Genomic DNA, 16,963 nt, shown 5'->3' on the forward strand with positions numbered 1-16,963 from the left:
AATTTTGGAATTTACAAAGGCTAAAGAACGAGCTAGTTGCAAAACCAGTCTCTGCTAGCTGTTTCTGACCTCGACCATATAGCAAAAAAGTGAATTTGTGACCACTAATCTATTCTCAGCCGACACATGACCGCATCACAGATCTGCAGGTTCGTGAAACCTGCGAAATCGAGAAACAAGCGGGTCTGAAACTCTGAACCCGCGTGCCCCTCTCGCGGTCTCGCCGACAGTATCCCACAGTTTAATTCTCCCGGTAACATGCGTCTCAGGCACAACTACCTTTAGTTTCTGTGCCAGGCAGGTTTGTGAGGCGACTGGTGCCATGCCAAGTGAGAACATTGTCCTCTTTGATAAGAGTGAATGCCAGAAACATATAACCAGATGGCTTTTGTGCTGCTGTATGTTATTCAGGCTGGAGGAGCACTTTAAACATAAATATCAATCCATGTATTACTTGTAAGAAAAAAAGTAGATTTGTTTTCCATGACAACTCAAGAAACACAGTGTGCCTACGAATCTGCATGGCTGCATCAGTGTCGATGCCCAGCGACGAATTAATACTAAAATGAGGTACGTGGAGGCAGCAGTTCATCAGAATCTGATATAACAAGTGCAAACCATAATAGATATGATGAGGAATCAAATGTGAGGTGTGCAACAGTCAATAAACAGATTTAGCTACAACACATTCAGTCAGAATATCTAGTTCTTGCCACAGAGATTCAGAAGTCTGTGCAGAGGAATATTGATGGGGATCCACGAATATACATACTACTTCCCATTGGAGACGCTGAATTTGCAGTAGACAGACTCGACAATTTGCTACAAACACAACTGTGAAATTACATTGTTTGAGACACTTCCACTAACTGTTGAAATAGGATTAAATGACAGTCAAATCCAGGATGTGCTACCTTTCCTGGTGGTCATACAGAGAAATCCAACCTGAAGTGACTGCAAGTGGAAAGATTATGCACTAAAAAATATTATGCGGTTATACACAGAAATCTATGACGAGTATAACTCTGTGCTCTAAGCTGCATTGTTCAACTCATTTTTTAATCTCAAAGAGTAACACTATACCACTTTTATCAATTACGGAGATAGCTTGAAAATTAAAAAATAACTGTTGCAATGCGCCAGCAACTAATTTGAAAACTTATATTTTAATGTACTTCACATTGCAGATTCTCACACTTAGTTTCAATGTGTGTGCTAGATAACATGGCGTGAGGATGAACAATTTCATAACCAAGCCATGGTTTCTTCTCTACTAAATGATGGCATTAACATATCAGTATTCAGGAATCACATTATCAGTTTCATCACACGCGTTAACAACGACAAAACCAGCATCTAAAAGACAAACAATAGGCAACAAAAACACAGTTACCAATAATTCAAGATTCAGGGGCTAGTAAGACTCCCAAGTTCCTTCAGCTTCATGTTATAATGTTTGTTCAAGCACATGAAAAAGGCACACAAGTTGCTATCATGAAAGACTGTGCATTCAAATAAATCCCATATAAGATCATCCATGAGATCACTTTGAGGTGTAAAGGATCATACTACTAAAGAAATACAGTAACAGATCGCTAGAATAAAAGATGATCAGAACCCAGACTGGATTGATCAAACAGCTTCAGGAGGGAAGAACCATGTCGGACGCCACTGCCCAACACGATGCAGCGATGCTGCTGATGTCCCTGACATCAATGGCGCTATTGTGCCATTCCTGATGTTGTACACACCAGAGTCGTGAAGAGGATTTGCAGAAGAGGTCCGGCAGTCATAGTCAAACATGAAGTAGATGCAATCCTCATGATACCCACTGCATTCTCTAGCAGGCAGGGACTTCGAGCTACGTTGACCAACAAAGAGTGCATGGCCACCCAACTCAGTAGCGCTTCTCCATCGATTAGGGCTGCTGCACAAGTCTGCCTCAAAGACCTGAAGTGCAACAGTGCGTGTATTTTCAAAGACATCATCATCATTTGTTGGTAGTGGCATGAGGTTAAACCATCTTACCACCATCAACAGTTTACCACCACATTCAACAAGATACTTTCTCGACATATACACCATTCCGGGCAAGTGTTGAGGTATTCCACTTATTATATCGCCCAAAGCGTCAATTATGCACTCGATGGATGATATACCAAGGTCATTGTCCAGATCAATGATGTAAAGCTTGCCAGACCCATCCAACCCATACAATTTTCTGTTGAAAAATACAACATCAATGAGGTACAGTCGTGTATCCTTATTACTTCTGGCTCTGAGCGAGGAAGTGGCAATTGGTGGCTGGCTAATACAAAGTATATGTGAATTTCCATCATCCATGATTAGTGCAGCAACAGGGGAATCAGGTGATGAGTCGAGGGGCGAGGGAACCACCAACTTATAGAAAATTGGTTTACGATGAGAGTAGTAACTTGTCTGACGCTTCCAAACAGCGACTAGATCAGGAAGCTCCAGCGTGGCCTTGGAGAAAGGATTCATCAATGAGCACACATTACGATTGTCCATGGAGCTCTTGTGCATGAGGAATAGCCAGTTGTCAATGGAGCCCTGGACACAAGCACCATCTGGTATAGGTATGCGGTGAATTTCATTTGCTGGAATGCTGAGGAAGGTACCACCGGGGAGGGTGAGCCATGGGAATGGGAGAGGAAGAGGCTGCGACATGCTATTAGAGCGCCATGGGCGACAGACTGCTCTCAGACGAACACGATCAGCCAGGGAGGGGAGGCGCCTAAGAACAAGGCCTAGGAGTTCCGGCTGAAGATCTGACCAAGGCGTAGACTGTGCAGCTTCCATAGTGCAAGTCTACAAGAGAAGACGTAGGATTCATGGTTAAACAGAGTAAAAACTGCAAGAAGCAGTGCATATGTGTTCTCTACCATTCTAAGACAAAAGTTCAGCAGCTCAATCTTATAAGAAAGATGAAGTTTAGATTATTATCATGACATGAAGATGTGGGGGAACCATAAATCCATCACACAGGAAAGAATAGTAAAATTACATTCGCCATACTAGCCTTGCACTACACATATATGCTTCTTGCACTTGGTAACAACAGCTGCAGTAGACAGCACACTAAGGCACCATTTATTTGGCATGGTAAGTAGTAAGTTCAACTAAGCTTAGACAGCAAACTAAGCACTAATTTTTCTAGATGATGAGGTGCATGCTATAGCACAAAACAAGACCCTTTGATTCCTTTCCTCTAACCACAGAAACCAACAGCAGCAGTAGCATGAGTATACCAACTGGAAGGACTCGAGCTCCCAATTTCCCATGTGCAGTATCCCGCCGTTTATGCCACAGTCGTAACACACATTCCATTTTAACTCTATAAAGTAAAGTAAAGAAAAGAAAAGAAAAGAAAAGAAAAAGGCTGGTTGGTGAAATTTATATTACGGCATGGAACTATAACACTGAATATTGGTTGTTTTTACGTCAGCCAGAAACTCCATTAACAAGCAGTGGACTAAAAGAAAACAAATTTCGGTTAGGTGAAGTATAAGAGCCCAATTAAGAGGTGTCATTTCTTCTGGAAGAACATGCTGAAACTGTTAGAGGTGTGCATCAGAATCAACTGTATATTCATGAACATTTGTACCAAGCGTACATCTACAGATCTAAGTGCTAACTGACTGAAACAATTTGGGTTAGGAAAAACAGCGATCTGCAAAAGAGGTTACTTTTTTTTTCCTTCAAGATCACGGTGATACACTGGAGAGGTGCGCATCAGACCCAAATATTCCTGCATGTTTCTAGTTTACACGCGCCAGGTAAAAATCCATTACCAGGCATATATATCTACTAAGAGAAACAACGTTGGTGAGGTCGAAATTGATGGACCGAACAAGCTAATATAAAGCCGTTAAACGATAAGCGATAGCAGATGGAGCTAAGGATCTAGGGCTTACAGGAGGGTTGGGGAACCGATTCGGCCTCCGGCGGAGGAGGGGGGCTTGGGAAGAGTCTCTCACATCGCCGGACTGACCGTGGGTGGGAAGGGGACTGGAAGGGATAATTGGGGTCTGGCCGTCGGGGCGTCTACTGTGAAGCTACGACAGAGGGAAGGAAATAGGGTCCGAGCGACTGGAAAATAAATCTAGGGCCTCCATCGAGCCATCTTTTTTCTTGGTAAAAAAAATAAAAGGAAAAAAGGCCACCTTTTCGAAAGAATATCGAATGCAGTGTTTCAAAGTTTCAAATATTGTGAAATTAAATCTACATGGCCCTCCTCAAGTTGTTTCTAAAAGCAAAGTGTCCTTTGAGTCGTCAATTTATGAGGGATTGTGACTAGAGAAACATGTTACTGAATGCTGACTTCGTCGAGCAAAATGCAAAATCAGTTTATGAGGAATTGCTACATTTATTCCATAATATATAACATAGTATGTTTTGGCAAACTAAATTGTCGATACATACTAAATGAGACAATACCACTAATCTTTTATCACTTGGCCCACATAATTTCGTTTTAAAGCCACTTCCCAATGCAAGCATTTTTTTACACCTTCAGAATTCAGAGTGGCTGAATGAAGGGCTGTCTCGTCAAGATTCTTGCCCATCCTCTCCGGCATCGAAGAAGAAGGCGCCGATTGGAATGTGGCCTACTCCTACCTCAACTCTAGAGGCGCCTTGAGCTTGCTGAAGCCTCAAGCCCCATGTGTTGATCGCTGGATTATTAATTAATAATAAAAAGGATAATTTTATTGAGAGAACGTTATAATTTAAGTTATACAAAGTAAATGCATCGGGAGCCATCGGATTTTATAGCATACGATCTATGATGGATAACAATTGTTAAAAAACTGCCAGCTGGTAAAGTTGCCAGAATCCTAAAAAAAAAACAATACAAAAAAACATAGATCCTGAGTGCAGTACTGCGAGTGGGCCCATCAAAGCTGAGTGGCCCATCAAAGCCTTTTGGCCGGTATTGTGAGCCCGTAAGAAGGCCTGCTTTGTTTTGTAGCTCCCACTACAGAGTCTCTTCTGGAAAAGAAAAAAAAAACAATTTGCTAGTCGTCGTCGTCGTCGTAGTGCTCGCGAGCTCGAAACCCTCGGTCGGTCGGGGGCAGCGGGGTGAGATGGCTCGATCTCTTTCCGCCGCGGCGGCCATCGCCGTGGTCCTCCTCTGCCTCTCCGGCCTCTGCCGCGGCGCCGAGCGGCTCGGGACGAGGGAGTGCGAGGAGCTGGGGTTCACCGGCCTCGCCCTCTGCTCCGACTGCAACGCGCTCGGCGAGTTCGTCAAGGACCAAGGTACGTTCTTGGCTGGCTCGCCCCTGCATCCACTCTTCATGCGATGTTGGTGATATGATTCGCGATCTGAACCGGGCAGGGCGTAGGATGCGATTTATCTCTCAATTAGACGGATTTTTAGTGCGAAATCTGTGCGGGTCTGATCGGGATGCTAACTGTATTCAAATTGCGGCTGGCAAATCGGCTCTCAATAATCTAAGGAAAGCCCAATTAGAGTGTGAATTTAGGATTCTTATTAGACCATGGAGCAATGTCCCGTTTATAATGAGATCTCAAGTTTTCATGCGGAGGCAGGACTAGTGGACCTGGAAATGGAATTGGTAGGTTTGGAGATTCTTTGGTGATGACTTCTCCAAGCGATCTGGGGAGAAGTTCCGCCTTCTGTAACGGAAGCTCGAAACCAGCTCCGAAGCTGTGATCTATTCAGTTTGGGCCTGTGGCTTGTGGGAGAGTATGAATTGAAGAGCACATTCTGCAGATGCCACGTTGATTCTATTGAGAAATTTGAGCCTTGTCTGCAGTTGTACAATTGGTGGTGTTTGATACTTTTTTTAGATAAAGGAGGCACAGCTCCTGATCTCTGCATCGATCGATGAACACAGCCAAGGCGGTGCTTACGATGTGGGGGAAGCACTTTTATTCTGTAACATCTAAAAGCAAGCTCAGCACGCTGTTCATTATGGAGCTTCTTTTATTTTTTTCATTGTAATTTTGAAGAATTCATCTAGGAGCATTCTGAAGGTAGCTGGATTGAAAAGCTGTTTTAATGTGGAGAACTGAACTGTGTATAGTTCGCTCATTGCTTGTATTGGGTGAAATGCTTTGTTGAGTTGCTCTATTAGGAGTCAAATCACTGTCTGCTAGGGTAGCAACTAATAATGAACTTATTTTCTTCACCACTCTTTGTTTCAATAGTCTTACGACATATTTGTTGTATGGTTGCAGAGCTGGTGGAGGACTGTCGTAAATGTTGCACGGAGGATTCAGATGATTCTATCAGCAAGGTATGAACTATGGATCTCCATGAATTCCGGTTAGGGGACAAGTGTTTTTTATTTGTCATAAGCTGCAACCAGAACCAGTTTTATGTTTTTTCAGTTTATAATGCATTTTGTACTATTTTCTGACTGTATCTTGATTTATAGTATGAATAGTCATAGGATCCTATCAGGTTAAGTTTTTTTTTCTTCTTAAATGATATATTCAAGGATAAATTGGCGGTAAGACGTGCCAAACGGCTGCTTATATTGATTGCATGTTTATAGACGAATTTGTTCTTTAGGATGTTACCTGCTGTTTTTAAGGCTGCACTTGAAAGTATATCCTACACTACATGAGATTTACAGGATTCTTTCAAGGCTAATAATGAGCACTAAACATATGATATATCAGTGTACTTCTACTTGATAATATCTTCTGGTGCTTGGTTTTGCAGCTTGTATTCTCTGGTGCAATTATTGAAGTATGCATGAGAAAGCTGGTTTTTTATCCGGAAGTCGTTGGATTCCTCGAAGGGGACAAAGATGACTTCCCTTTTGTAGAAACACGGTCTGCTTATGGCTCTCCACCAAAGCTCATAATGCTTGATGACAAGGGTGAGCAGAAGGAGACTATAAGGCAAGTTCTTCTTAACACGAGATTCTGAGTGCTAGTTACCTGGGAAGAATAACATGCATTTTTGAACTTCTTTCCAATGATAATAGTAAAAGAACTCTTCTGTCTTAATCCATTACAATTTACCATGTGTCACTTACTGCTATGTTTTCTACTACCTATCTTTTCACCATGTTTACTTAATTCATAATATGATTTGAATGCTGATGCAGTAGGCTAAGGAATATATATCTGTTCTTGCCTGGGCACTGCTGTGGATTTAACATGAATGCACTGACATTAAACTCTTTGTGTTTTATGTTGCTGCAGTAGAAAGTTGAGCACTAGGTCCTTGCTAAAGTCTTGTAGCTTGTTGTTTATTGTATAATTTGAGCCCCCCTGCTTACATGCTCAATTTGGGTAAAACCTGTGATTTCACTTCATTAACTAAAACCAACTGAATTTCAGGATCGACAATTGGAAGCGCGAGCATATTCGCCAATTCCTCAAGGAGAAAGTGAAGCCAGCAAAATCGGACAGCTGATTAATTTTGACATGTTCCTCGAACTGTAGAACCTATATGTATGTTGGCTCTTCTGCAAGCAAAATCCTGGTCATCGGTGATCTGTACCTTAAACCTTGTAGCATTCCTACACCTGAACTGCTTTTACAATACAGCCTGTTGTATATGATGTGCTTTCGTCTTTTGTTGTTAGAAAACAGGCTGCTTAAACTGTGGTCTACCACTAAACGTATGCTATCAGTTTAACATGGAATGCTTCTCTATGTTTTCTTGAGCTTTACCCTAATGAAGACTACAGGGTAATGAGCAAAATTATACTGCTGCCATCTTTTGTTACTTGTTCAAGTAAGCAGGCTAGGAGTCTGGTGAATAGTGATTACTCTTGTTTGCACATTTTCTTTTCTATTTCGGCGAGTCGGTCCAAAAATGTCAAGGAAGTACTCCCTCCATCCCATGAAAGATGTTTTCGGTTTGTCTAAATTTGAATGTATCTAGATACTATTTAGTGTAAAGATTGAACAAATATACCAAAACCTGGATGCAGCAATCTATCTGCAACATAGGAAACCGTATTGGCTTGTTTGGTTCATTTGCCACAGCTGATATAGTCATGCTGCATTTTTTGTAGATTCAAAGATGTTTAACACCTGAGAATTATTTGGATGAGGTGTACATGTAATTTTTCCTAAGCTTCGAGTTGTTAAAATTTGACCAAATACCAAAACTCCATAGAAACACCTGTCTCCAAACAGCCCCGATGCTCACCTGTCATAGGCACCGGCTGCCAGCCAAGGTATATCCAAAATAGGACTCAACGCCAATTCAGACCCTGTGACGTTCCAACCAATTCAGCAAGGCACATCGCGGTAGGCAACCAAACAAGAGCTTAACTCATCGTCCGAGTCATCATCATTACCACAAGCATGGTTGCGTTACCCGAGGCATAAATGTGGGCGCCGAACTTCAACTTGCATCGACCTACTCGTTCTACTAATGGCGATGATTAATTAAGAAGGAAAATGTACTCATCAACTTGCATCTGTAGCTTGTAAATTGCTCTCATATGTACAGTTGAGCTTGACGGGTGGGTGCTGTTGTAGCTACTCCATCCACAATCCATCTAATTTTGCCTACATTTTCCTTATAAGATCCGCAGAAGCCGAGGGAAGCTTCGCTTCACAAGCTTCATCTTTCTCTCTTGGTAGGTAACTGAATCTAGTGCCGAGATTGACACAGGGCAGGTTTGATTTGAGCGCCGCTGTTTTGGTTCCAGGTTCAGGTAATCCCCTACACCTGTAGAGAGAACATGTTAGACTTACTCGAAATAAAGAACATGTTAGACGGTTGTTGCCTTCTTCAAATAGAATGCAAATGTCTACGTGCAAGGGGCGGAAAAGTAGCAGAAGAATAGTCAGTCTGAATTGCTAGAACGGTGGAGATTTATGAGAAATTAATACCTGTCTTCGCCTCCGGTGTTGATAAGTATAGCAAGAGCGTGCTATGACATAACATGGAAGAAAGAATCCCGCGAACTGAAGAGTCGCCTGAAATCAAAGAAATATTTAATGTCCTCTATGTATAGTGCCATATGAAAGCCAAGTTGAAAAAGCATAATACCAAGATAGCATGAAACATGTGAAATAAGAAAGTAGGTCATATGAACTCACGCTGAACAATACCGTTGCGTCTTGTAGCATGCTAACATCTCGCACAATCACGATTACATGGCGCACAAGCAGGAGGAACATCAGCTGCAGCAAAACCAACATTATTATTGTTCATCCTACACACTAATAAAGAAAGGTTTACTATGAGAAAGTTCATGTAACATACAATTAAAGCAATAGTCCGGCAGCATGTGGCACCGCTCGAGTTTGAGGACACACAGTCATCAAATTCAGCGTGCAACAGCTGCTGCTCGGCGATGGCAATCGCTAGGAAATGGGATTCGTGGGGATCGATTCTTCCAACCCAGCTTTGCCTGGTCATGAACAAAGAGTCATCAGTTCAGAACATGTACTTTTAGAAGGGCATCTAGAAGCAAAAGCATGAACATCTACATTGCTATGGAAATTTTGGTGGAATGCAACTGTACTTCTCAATCGACAAAATATAGCTGATAATGGGAATTTAATCAAAAGGTGAAGGATTGTAACAGTTAAGTACCTTAGATCCATGCTCATTTCATCTGAACAACATTTGGTTGGAGGGAGGATATAGTTGGGAGAGTAAACCTGCAGGTAAACGGAAACATAAATAAACTCTCAAAGATTCCACAGAGAATTACAGAATATAAGGTAAAAGCCAGCAACATTTTATTTTCTTGTGCAGTGCAGTTGGCCTAATACTGGACTGCTCATAATTCAGAGTAGTGTTCTGCAGTGCAGCACTGGTAACCTTGTAACAGAACAAACAGAAATACCGACCTGGTTGCAGATTTCGCATGTAATGTTTCCCTTCTTGTTGCACCATCTCTGTATGCATTTCCTGTGGGCGAACTGCAGTTCAACCAACAGCAGTTGAGCAACACAGTGACACACGATTAGCATTTTATTCAGAAGGGTAATCCCAGGTCACGTGCGAAACCAACGTGGAAGAAAACAATCAGTTGTTCAATTATGTGACAACTGGAAAGACAAAGCAATAATTTGGATGGATAAACATGGACCAGCTACTGGAAACTCGAATGTTTGTTCACGCAGGGAAACAGTACGATACGAGTATTTCGTTCGTCGCCAAAAAAGGCAAAACACATTCTCGTGAATCCGTTCGATCTAGAGGGCACTGTTCTGGACCCTGCTTAACAGAACTTTCGCTGCTCCTAATCACACTAAATTCCAGTGTGGAGAGATGTCCAGTGACCGCAACGGAAAACAACAAAAGAAAAGAAAAACTAATCGAGCAAAACAGAGTGATAGTAGGCAGTACCGAGCAGCAACACAAATTTCAGGAAAAGAAGGAGGAGGGATGCACCTAACATCAACATTAAACAAAGCAAAGCTTTGTCGAAAAAAATTAAACAAAGGAAAGGGAAACATAGGACCGCAAAGCACAAACTACAGTGGACTGAAGGAAGTATCAGAGAAGAGATGGAACTAAGAAAATAACATCTTGACAATCTTTCCACCTCTCTGAAGAACATATCAAAGAATCGTCAGATTTTCACTTGGCTATTACAATTTACAAACAAGTACACTTCAGTTCGTCAACAAGGAAGAAAACAGACATCCACCAAGAGAGAAAGAGGGAGAAAGGGAGGGAGGGATTGAGGTTACCTTGAGCGTGCCAGTGCAGGCGCAGGGGGAGTCCATGGCTTCCTCCTCCCCCTCCTCCTGGCATATCCGGCACTCTATCGCCCCCTTGCCGTCCACGCCGACCACAACCTCCACCAGCCCCTCTTCGCCGGAGCAGGCAACCTTCTCCACGCGCGCCATCTCTCACAGTCTGGCTGAGTCGCTCGCTTCCTCGGAGCAGGTCGCGAGAAGGAGCCAAAAGGCGGGGCCTTTTCTAGCTCCCAGGGACAACTACTCCAGGAACAAGAGAGAGGGGGAGATGGGAGAAGAATACCAAGCCAGTAGTAGTATTTTTCTCCTTCTTGGTCGCTGCTGCTAGAGTGCTAGTACCAAGTATTTTATGATTTTGTGGAGTTTTTACTCCGGCTACGAGTACTAGCTTGCGGTTTGGGTTCTTGTGGCGTCCAATGATGGGGGAGTGATTGGGCGGGCGTGTGGTCATCGTGGGGTTAGTGGACAGTGGGTAACTTCCACTGCAGCTACCAAAGCTAGTGGGAGATGAGACGATATTGACGCTCTACTCCTACCTGCTCTCTACGGCTCGCCTCGACCTCTCTCTCCGATGCATGATTTTTATCTTCATTTTTCCTCGATTGGAATGAGTGCACACGCACACACGCGCCAAGACATGTGCGGTGATCTTTTGCATGGTTAAAATTTTGTGCACAAATGTAGATCTTTGCAGGGTTTGTGTGTCTAAGAATTTGAAGAAAAAAATCTACAGAAAAATATTGTCATTGACTCTGTCTTCCAAAATTATTTTACAATGCTATCGTCGCCATAACCTTTTCGCTAGGGCGATAAATAAATGGGATCATAGCTCGGCCAGAGCTGTGGTGTCCCTCGATCGGCTGACAAGAGTTCGAATCCCGCGGCGGAATAAATTACCCCAATTAATTCCATGGATTTAGCTCGGTTCTCACATTTCCCACCTTAGTTAAAATGCTTCGGGGCTCCTCTCACAATGTTTTTGTTCTTTTTATTACTTTTTTATTATAACTAAAGTTATTTGTCAAAGTGTTGCCATGCTTGTAAAGCTAAAAAAACCCTTCCCATTTGTGGACAAAAGAGATAATGAATGAAAATTTTGCAGTATTCTTTTATATACAGTAAATTCCACAAATACGACTACTGAGGTTGTCATAAAAAAACCCGACTATTTGGGTTTTGTAAATAAACACAACTTATTGGAGGGTTTTTGTTACAAAGCTCCCAATAGCCAGGAATCTCGTTACAAGGCAAAAATTGGGGGTATGTTTGTGCAAATTACTCTTTCATTTGAACAAGCGTGCTTGCTGCGCGTCAAGAAAACATGCACGGATGGGAGCCCAACAACTTGTAATGTGTATCAGATTCTTACTTCTACCCGCAAGTATGTAAAATTGTAGATTTTGTGTGTCGTCGTGGTGAACAGACAGATGCTATAGGATGACTTAAGTTGGGGCCGAATGGACGCAAGAGGATTCGGGGGAGGGTTTGTGATTAGATGGGATGAACTTCCGGATGGTTTCCTCAAGAACTTAGCCAAGGCTAGAGGTTGAAGAAGAAAGACATAAGGAAGAACTCGCTCTAGATCACCATCTTTATTGATCTCAACTGGCTACAAGTTTCTCAGTACAAGTTGTTCTGTATTCAAGCGCGTCTCTTCTACGAAGGGCTGCCCCCTCTCCTTATATAGGGGAGAGGTGGCTTACAGGGCAAGAAACCCTAATGGCATCTTTGACTAGACAAACTACTTTACAAAGCTACTTTAATCATAGAAGACACCGGAGCCCTCTTTAATCAGAGATGTTGACGTCCTCCGGCTTCTTTGACCGTCATCCTTCTCTTTATCGTCGACCCTTCGTCTAAAGTTACTTTGCTTAGCTCATCTTTGTCTTCTAGCTCCGGAGAGGATCTTTGACCAGTCCCGCCGACCTGCTCGTCCTTCCGGAGATCCGGTATCTTCTTACCGATTCCGGTATACCCCTCTCGGGGATACCGGCTTAGCTCAACTTAGCTAAGTTCTTATCTTTAAGTTCCGGTACGAATATTAAACCGGTATCTTGATGGCTCAAACCATCCGGTTTGGCATGCCTTTGGCATACCGGGGGTCATCCCCCCAACATTAGTCCCCGAAGCTGGTATAGTCCGGCGGATCCTATCCAACGGACCATGCCGAGTTCTTTCTTTCCGGATACCGGTTTAATCTATCCGGCCTTAGGCTTGGATCCGGCATCTTTTACCCAGATCATCACTATCTCTTCTCCTTAAGGTACTATCCGGTGTCTTATCCTCCGGCATCTTAGTCATTTAACACTTCCTCGGCGACGTCGAGAATATCTCGGGCCCCGCGCCTGTCAGTGACATGCGCACGCGTGATCGACGCGCCGGTGTCGGGGTCACTTCCCTTCGACTTCGCGCGCACATTAAGCGCCTCACGGCGAATCCCAACCGCTTCACTTGGATCCGTGGGTACCTTCCTCGTGTCTTATTATTTCTTCGCGTGTATCACCGTGCCACGTGGTGGCTCGTGGAGCGAACCGTCGCGGCCCACGACCCCAACCGTCAAGGCCCAGCGGTTTCGGCCCACGTCACCCTCTTCCTTTATAAGGGGAAACCACTCCTCCTTCTTCCCTTTCTCGCATTCTCCACCTCCTCGCGCACAGTGCTTTCGCTCTCAGCGCCTCCGCCGCTGCGTTTCGCCGCCTGAGCTCCGCCGCCCAGCGAACCTTCGCTACCGCTTCGCCGGACGCCACCAGACTTCATCGCGCAAAGAACTTCTGCGGCGTCTCTGCCCCCGCCGCGACATTGGTGCTTCTTCGAGCTTCTTCCCGCCTCGCCGCCGACGGACTACCTCGCCGGCCCTTGGCTCGTCGCTCCTCCGACGAACCTCTTCCTCATCTACTCCACCGCCTCAGGTTAGGCCTAATCTGGATTCACTCCTCTTTTGCTTGCTTTCTAGATCTCGACTCGGTAGCGTATTTACTTCTTCTTTTTCTTGCTTTTTCTCTCTTTCGTAGATCTTCGCGCGGGGGTATATCGTGGGATTCTTGTTTCTCCTTGCCGAACCTCATGTCCAGTACGGAGTCCTCTACTTCTTCTTCCGCTTCTTCCTCTGCCAGCCGGCGTAGCAGATCTTCCGACGGGCTTACCGCTGATCTTGCTCAGATGGATGCTGAGTCCGGTAGCAATCGTGCCTCCGGTAGCAACCCTTCCTCCGGTAGCAATCGCGCATCCGGTAGTTCTAGCGAAGGTTCCGGTATGGATTCTTCCGGTATCACTCGTGGGGCCTGGATGGGCTCCAACGTCACTAAGTTCGAGATCGACTGGTTATACCGGTCCAGGAGGATTCCGGAAGGAGTAACCTGCCGGCTTCCTCGCGATGAAATCAAACCGGTGCACCGAACCCGGTGAACGAGTTGTTTTCCTTGCTCATTTCGAGCGCGGCTTCGGCCTTCCTGCTTCCGACTTCTTTCGGCGTTTCCTTGATTTCTACGAACTTCAACCTCATCACCTTCCTGGCAATGCCATTTTCTACCTCTCTTGCTACGCCACCTTCATGGAGGCTTACATCGGCATTCGTCCCACTCGTGAGACGTTCGCCCGCTTCTTTGCTCTTCGGATCAATTCCGTTCGGGGCAAGGATATTCCTAAACCCAAACCCCCGTTCAATGCGGGTCTTGCATCATTGGCTCCCGTCAAGGGAGCCCCTTTTTAAGTTCTCCGGTCTCGAGTCATGCCGGCTATGGCAAGGGACCTTTTTCTATGTGAAGAACAAGGGCGCCCCGGACCTCATCAACTTGCCGCCCTTCAATCCGGCGCCGCCCTCGCGGGCCAACTGGAGCTACAACCCGAAGGACTCTCATATTGAGACCAACCGGGTTATACGCTTCATGAGGCAACTGATGAAGGACACCAACATCTGCTCCGATGATATCATCCGCGCGTTTATTTCGCGCCGGGTGCTTCCGCTCAAGCGCCGCATGCACAAGATGAGCGAGATGTACGGTCCTGGTGATCCTACAAAGATCACCGGAATTCCCCTTAGCAAGAAGGACGTTGTCCTCAAGGCCGGTCAGATTTGCCAGACCGCCATGCCGGAGGACTGGGAATGGGGACTTCGGCCTCTTAGTTCCACTAACCCCCGACCCAAGCAGAAGAAATTACACAACTCGGGTCGGCATCCCGGTAACTTTCTCATTGTGATTAACCTCTTTCTATCTTTCTTGTTCTTTCGGGCCAAGGACCGTTTCCCCGGCATCTTATCCGACCGACGAGGCCCTCGCCCGAAGCGAGGTCCGGACAAGTTCGACCCCGACCCCGTCATCTTCCGGGAAGGATCCGAAGATGGGCAAGACCGCCGCCTCGCGCCTTGGCAGGTCCCCGCCGGAGCCCGCTGGTTCGTCCGACGACCTGGCTATGTTTGAGGTAGCTTCTCTGTTTGATCTCTCATATTTTACTGTAGTTGATCCTTTGTAGATCCCTCCTCAACCGGTACCAATCCGCAGATTCACGAGCACGTGGCCCCGCTGGATGCCGAGGCCGGCAATGAGTTTGTGGACAAACTCATGGCCCACGGCCAGAAGAACAAAGCTCCGGCTCCGGACGCCGGCTCCAGCCATGCTCCTCCTGCCAAACGCCTCCGGACGAAAGTCGTTGGGGGCAAGCAAGTAGGCTCAAGGCGTTACAAGGGCAAACAGATGCCCACTTCCTGCGGGTAAAACCCGTTTCTTTGCTTTTCTCGTTTCGTTGTGCCTAGTTCTTTTCCGGTTATTTTTTCCAATTCTCTCCTTTTCTCTTTTTCAGCCCTGCGCTCAAGCTTGGGCCCAGGTCTGAGGACTCTGCCGGCTCCGCTGGGGCCTCAACTCCTCCTCCTCGCTCAAGCCCGACACCATCCGGTGCCGGTAACATTTCGCCTCCCCTCGGGGGCACTACAAGTTCGGGCGCGCGGCCCCTAAATCTCCCGACCACCGCGCGGAGGAGGACCTTACCTCCCCTCCAGAGACCCAGGATACCGGCGCCAGCAACATCGGCGCCGATGAAGAAGCTGCCGGGCGGTCGGAACCTTTGGTTCCTTCCGTCCAAAAAGAAAAGAAGAAGAAGAGGAAGAGTTCGCGCTCTTCCCCCTCCAAGGCCGTGCCGGAAACTTCCGCGCCGGCAACCTCTACCTTATCACCAGAAGCTGCGGCGCCTGACGCCACGCCAAATCCTCCTCCGGAAACTCCTGCCCCTGAGGCGACGCCAACACCTCCGCCGAGCCAAGGACCCCTCGCAACCACGCCGATGCCGCCGCCGGCAGCCCCCAAGACCATCAAGCGCCTCAAGCCGGGGGAGTCGCGCGGGAAGGCCGTGGAGGCGCTCGGCGGCTCGCGGTCCTTGGTGCTGCACGTCGGGCCTGCCGCCGCCGCGGTCTCGGAAAAACCTACCGGCCTGCTTGGCCGGATTACTTCGTTCAAGCGCGACGGCCGAGAGCCGGGGCACTCGCTGCCTTATGCGGAGCAGTGGAACGCCGCGGACATGTCCAAGGCGACCCGCGGCTTGGGCAAGGACCGGCTGCCAATGCCAGACCCTGCCGGTGAGCGAAGCTCGGAGGAGCACTTCATGCGGCTACGCCGGGCCGTCAAGGAGCTGGACAGTGCGTGGTTTGACGCCACGAACAACTTGATGGTAAGTTCTTCAAGGACTGTTTCATCTCTTTGACTTGCATTGATTTCTCTTCTTCTGGTTTTCTCATATCTTTTCTTGAATTTTAATGTTATGCCGGTTTCTCCCTTGCTGAATCATATCCATTCTCCCAGTCCCCGAGTTTGGGGTTAAGAACTCTGTTCTTAGCGCTAAACTTTACTTAGAAACGCGCGAAACCGGCATTGCCAGTCCCCGAGTTTCGGGTTAAGAACCTTGTTCTTAGCGCTAAACTTTACTTAGAAACGCGCAAACCGGCATTGCCAGTCCCCGAGTTTGGGGTTAAGAACTTTGTTCTTAGCGCTAAACTTTACTAAGAAACGCGCAAACCGGCATTGCCAGTCCCCGAGTTTGGGGTTAAGAACTTTGTTCTTAGCGCTAAACTTTACTTAGAAACGCGCAAACCGGCATTGCCAGTCCCCGAGTTCCGGGTTAAGAACTTTGTTCTTAGCGCTAAACTTTACTTAGAAACGCGCAAATCGGCATTGCCGATCCCGAGTTTCGGGTTAAGAACTTTGTTCTTAGCGCTAAACTTTACTTAGAAACGCGCAAACCGGCATTGCCGGTCCCCGAGTTTCGGGTTAAGAACTTTGTTCTTAGCGCTAAACTTTAC

General features: G+C 46.1%; 3 protein-coding genes across 4 annotated transcripts; 1 reads left to right on the top strand and 2 right to left on the bottom strand.

Moving 5' to 3' along the window:
• Positions 1-1,361: 1,361 nt before the first annotated feature.
• LOC124666887 lies at positions 1,362-4,025 on the bottom strand. The gene is made up of 3 exons (XM_047204217.1): positions 3,936-4,025; positions 2,029-2,829; positions 1,362-1,950 (listed from the first exon to the last, which is right to left on the bottom strand). The coding sequence occupies exons 2-3, from the start codon at positions 2,818-2,820 to the stop codon at positions 1,633-1,635; spliced, it is 1,110 nt and encodes a 369-aa protein (XP_047060173.1). The 5' UTR covers positions 2,821-2,829; positions 3,936-4,025; the 3' UTR covers positions 1,362-1,632.
• Positions 4,026-5,090: 1,065 nt separating this feature from the next.
• LOC124661827 (selenoprotein F) lies at positions 5,091-7,562 on the top strand. Its single transcript, XM_047199710.1, has 4 exons — positions 5,091-5,277; positions 6,223-6,281; positions 6,713-6,894; positions 7,339-7,562. Exons 1-4 carry the CDS (start codon positions 5,106-5,108, stop codon positions 7,412-7,414), a joined length of 489 nt encoding a protein of 162 aa, XP_047055666.1. The 5' UTR covers positions 5,091-5,105; the 3' UTR covers positions 7,415-7,562.
• Positions 7,563-8,361: 799 nt separating this feature from the next.
• On the bottom strand, positions 8,362-11,072 carry LOC124663514. 2 transcript variants are annotated; one of them, XM_047201209.1, is made up of 7 exons: positions 10,669-11,072; positions 9,820-9,891; positions 9,560-9,627; positions 9,227-9,374; positions 9,073-9,144; positions 8,851-8,937; positions 8,362-8,686 (listed from the first exon to the last, which is right to left on the bottom strand). In XM_047201209.1, the coding sequence occupies exons 1-7, from the start codon at positions 10,825-10,827 to the stop codon at positions 8,681-8,683; spliced, it is 612 nt and encodes a 203-aa protein (XP_047057165.1). In that variant the 5' UTR covers positions 10,828-11,072; the 3' UTR covers positions 8,362-8,680. The 2 variants fall into 2 exon arrangements, with proteins under 2 accessions (XP_047057165.1, XP_047057164.1); XM_047201208.1 differs by having other exon boundaries at positions 9,061-9,144; positions 10,669-11,065.
• Between the last annotated feature and the right edge of the window lie 5,891 nt (positions 11,073-16,963).

The sequence above is a fragment of the Lolium rigidum genome, chromosome 6 (assembly GCF_022539505.1).
Source record: "Lolium rigidum isolate FL_2022 chromosome 6, APGP_CSIRO_Lrig_0.1, whole genome shotgun sequence".
NCBI lineage: Eukaryota > Viridiplantae > Streptophyta > Magnoliopsida > Poales > Poaceae > Lolium > Lolium rigidum.

What these genes read in the sequence shown, in the direction of transcription:
- LOC124666887 (XM_047204217.1), bottom strand. Translation starts at nt 2,820, where the DNA reads ATGGAAGCTGCACAGTCTACGCCTTGGTCAGATCTTCAGCCGGAACTC. An exon ending in GTGGTAAACTGTTGATGGTG is followed by an intron (nt 1,951 to 2,028) that starts GTAAGATGGTTT and finishes GTTGCACTTCAG; the next exon opens with GTCTTTGAGGCAGACTTGTG.
- LOC124661827 (XM_047199710.1), top strand. Translation starts at nt 5,106, where the DNA reads ATGGCTCGATCTCTTTCCGCCGCGGCGGCCATCGCCGTGGTCCTCCTC. An exon ending in CGAGTTCGTCAAGGACCAAG is followed by an intron (nt 5,278 to 6,222) that starts GTACGTTCTTGG and finishes GTATGGTTGCAG; the next exon opens with AGCTGGTGGAGGACTGTCGT. An exon ending in CAGATGATTCTATCAGCAAG is followed by an intron (nt 6,282 to 6,712) that starts GTATGAACTATG and finishes TTGGTTTTGCAG; the next exon opens with CTTGTATTCTCTGGTGCAAT.
- LOC124663514 (XM_047201208.1), bottom strand. Translation starts at nt 10,827, where the DNA reads ATGGCGCGCGTGGAGAAGGTTGCCTGCTCCGGCGAAGAGGGGCTGGTG. An exon ending in GAAATGAGCATGGATCTAAG is followed by an intron (nt 9,375 to 9,559) that starts GTACTTAACTGT and finishes GTTCATGACCAG; the next exon opens with GCAAAGCTGGGTTGGAAGAA. An exon ending in GCCGGACTATTGCTTTAATT is followed by an intron (nt 9,145 to 9,226) that starts GTATGTTACATG and finishes GTTTTGCTGCAG; the next exon opens with CTGATGTTCCTCCTGCTTGT.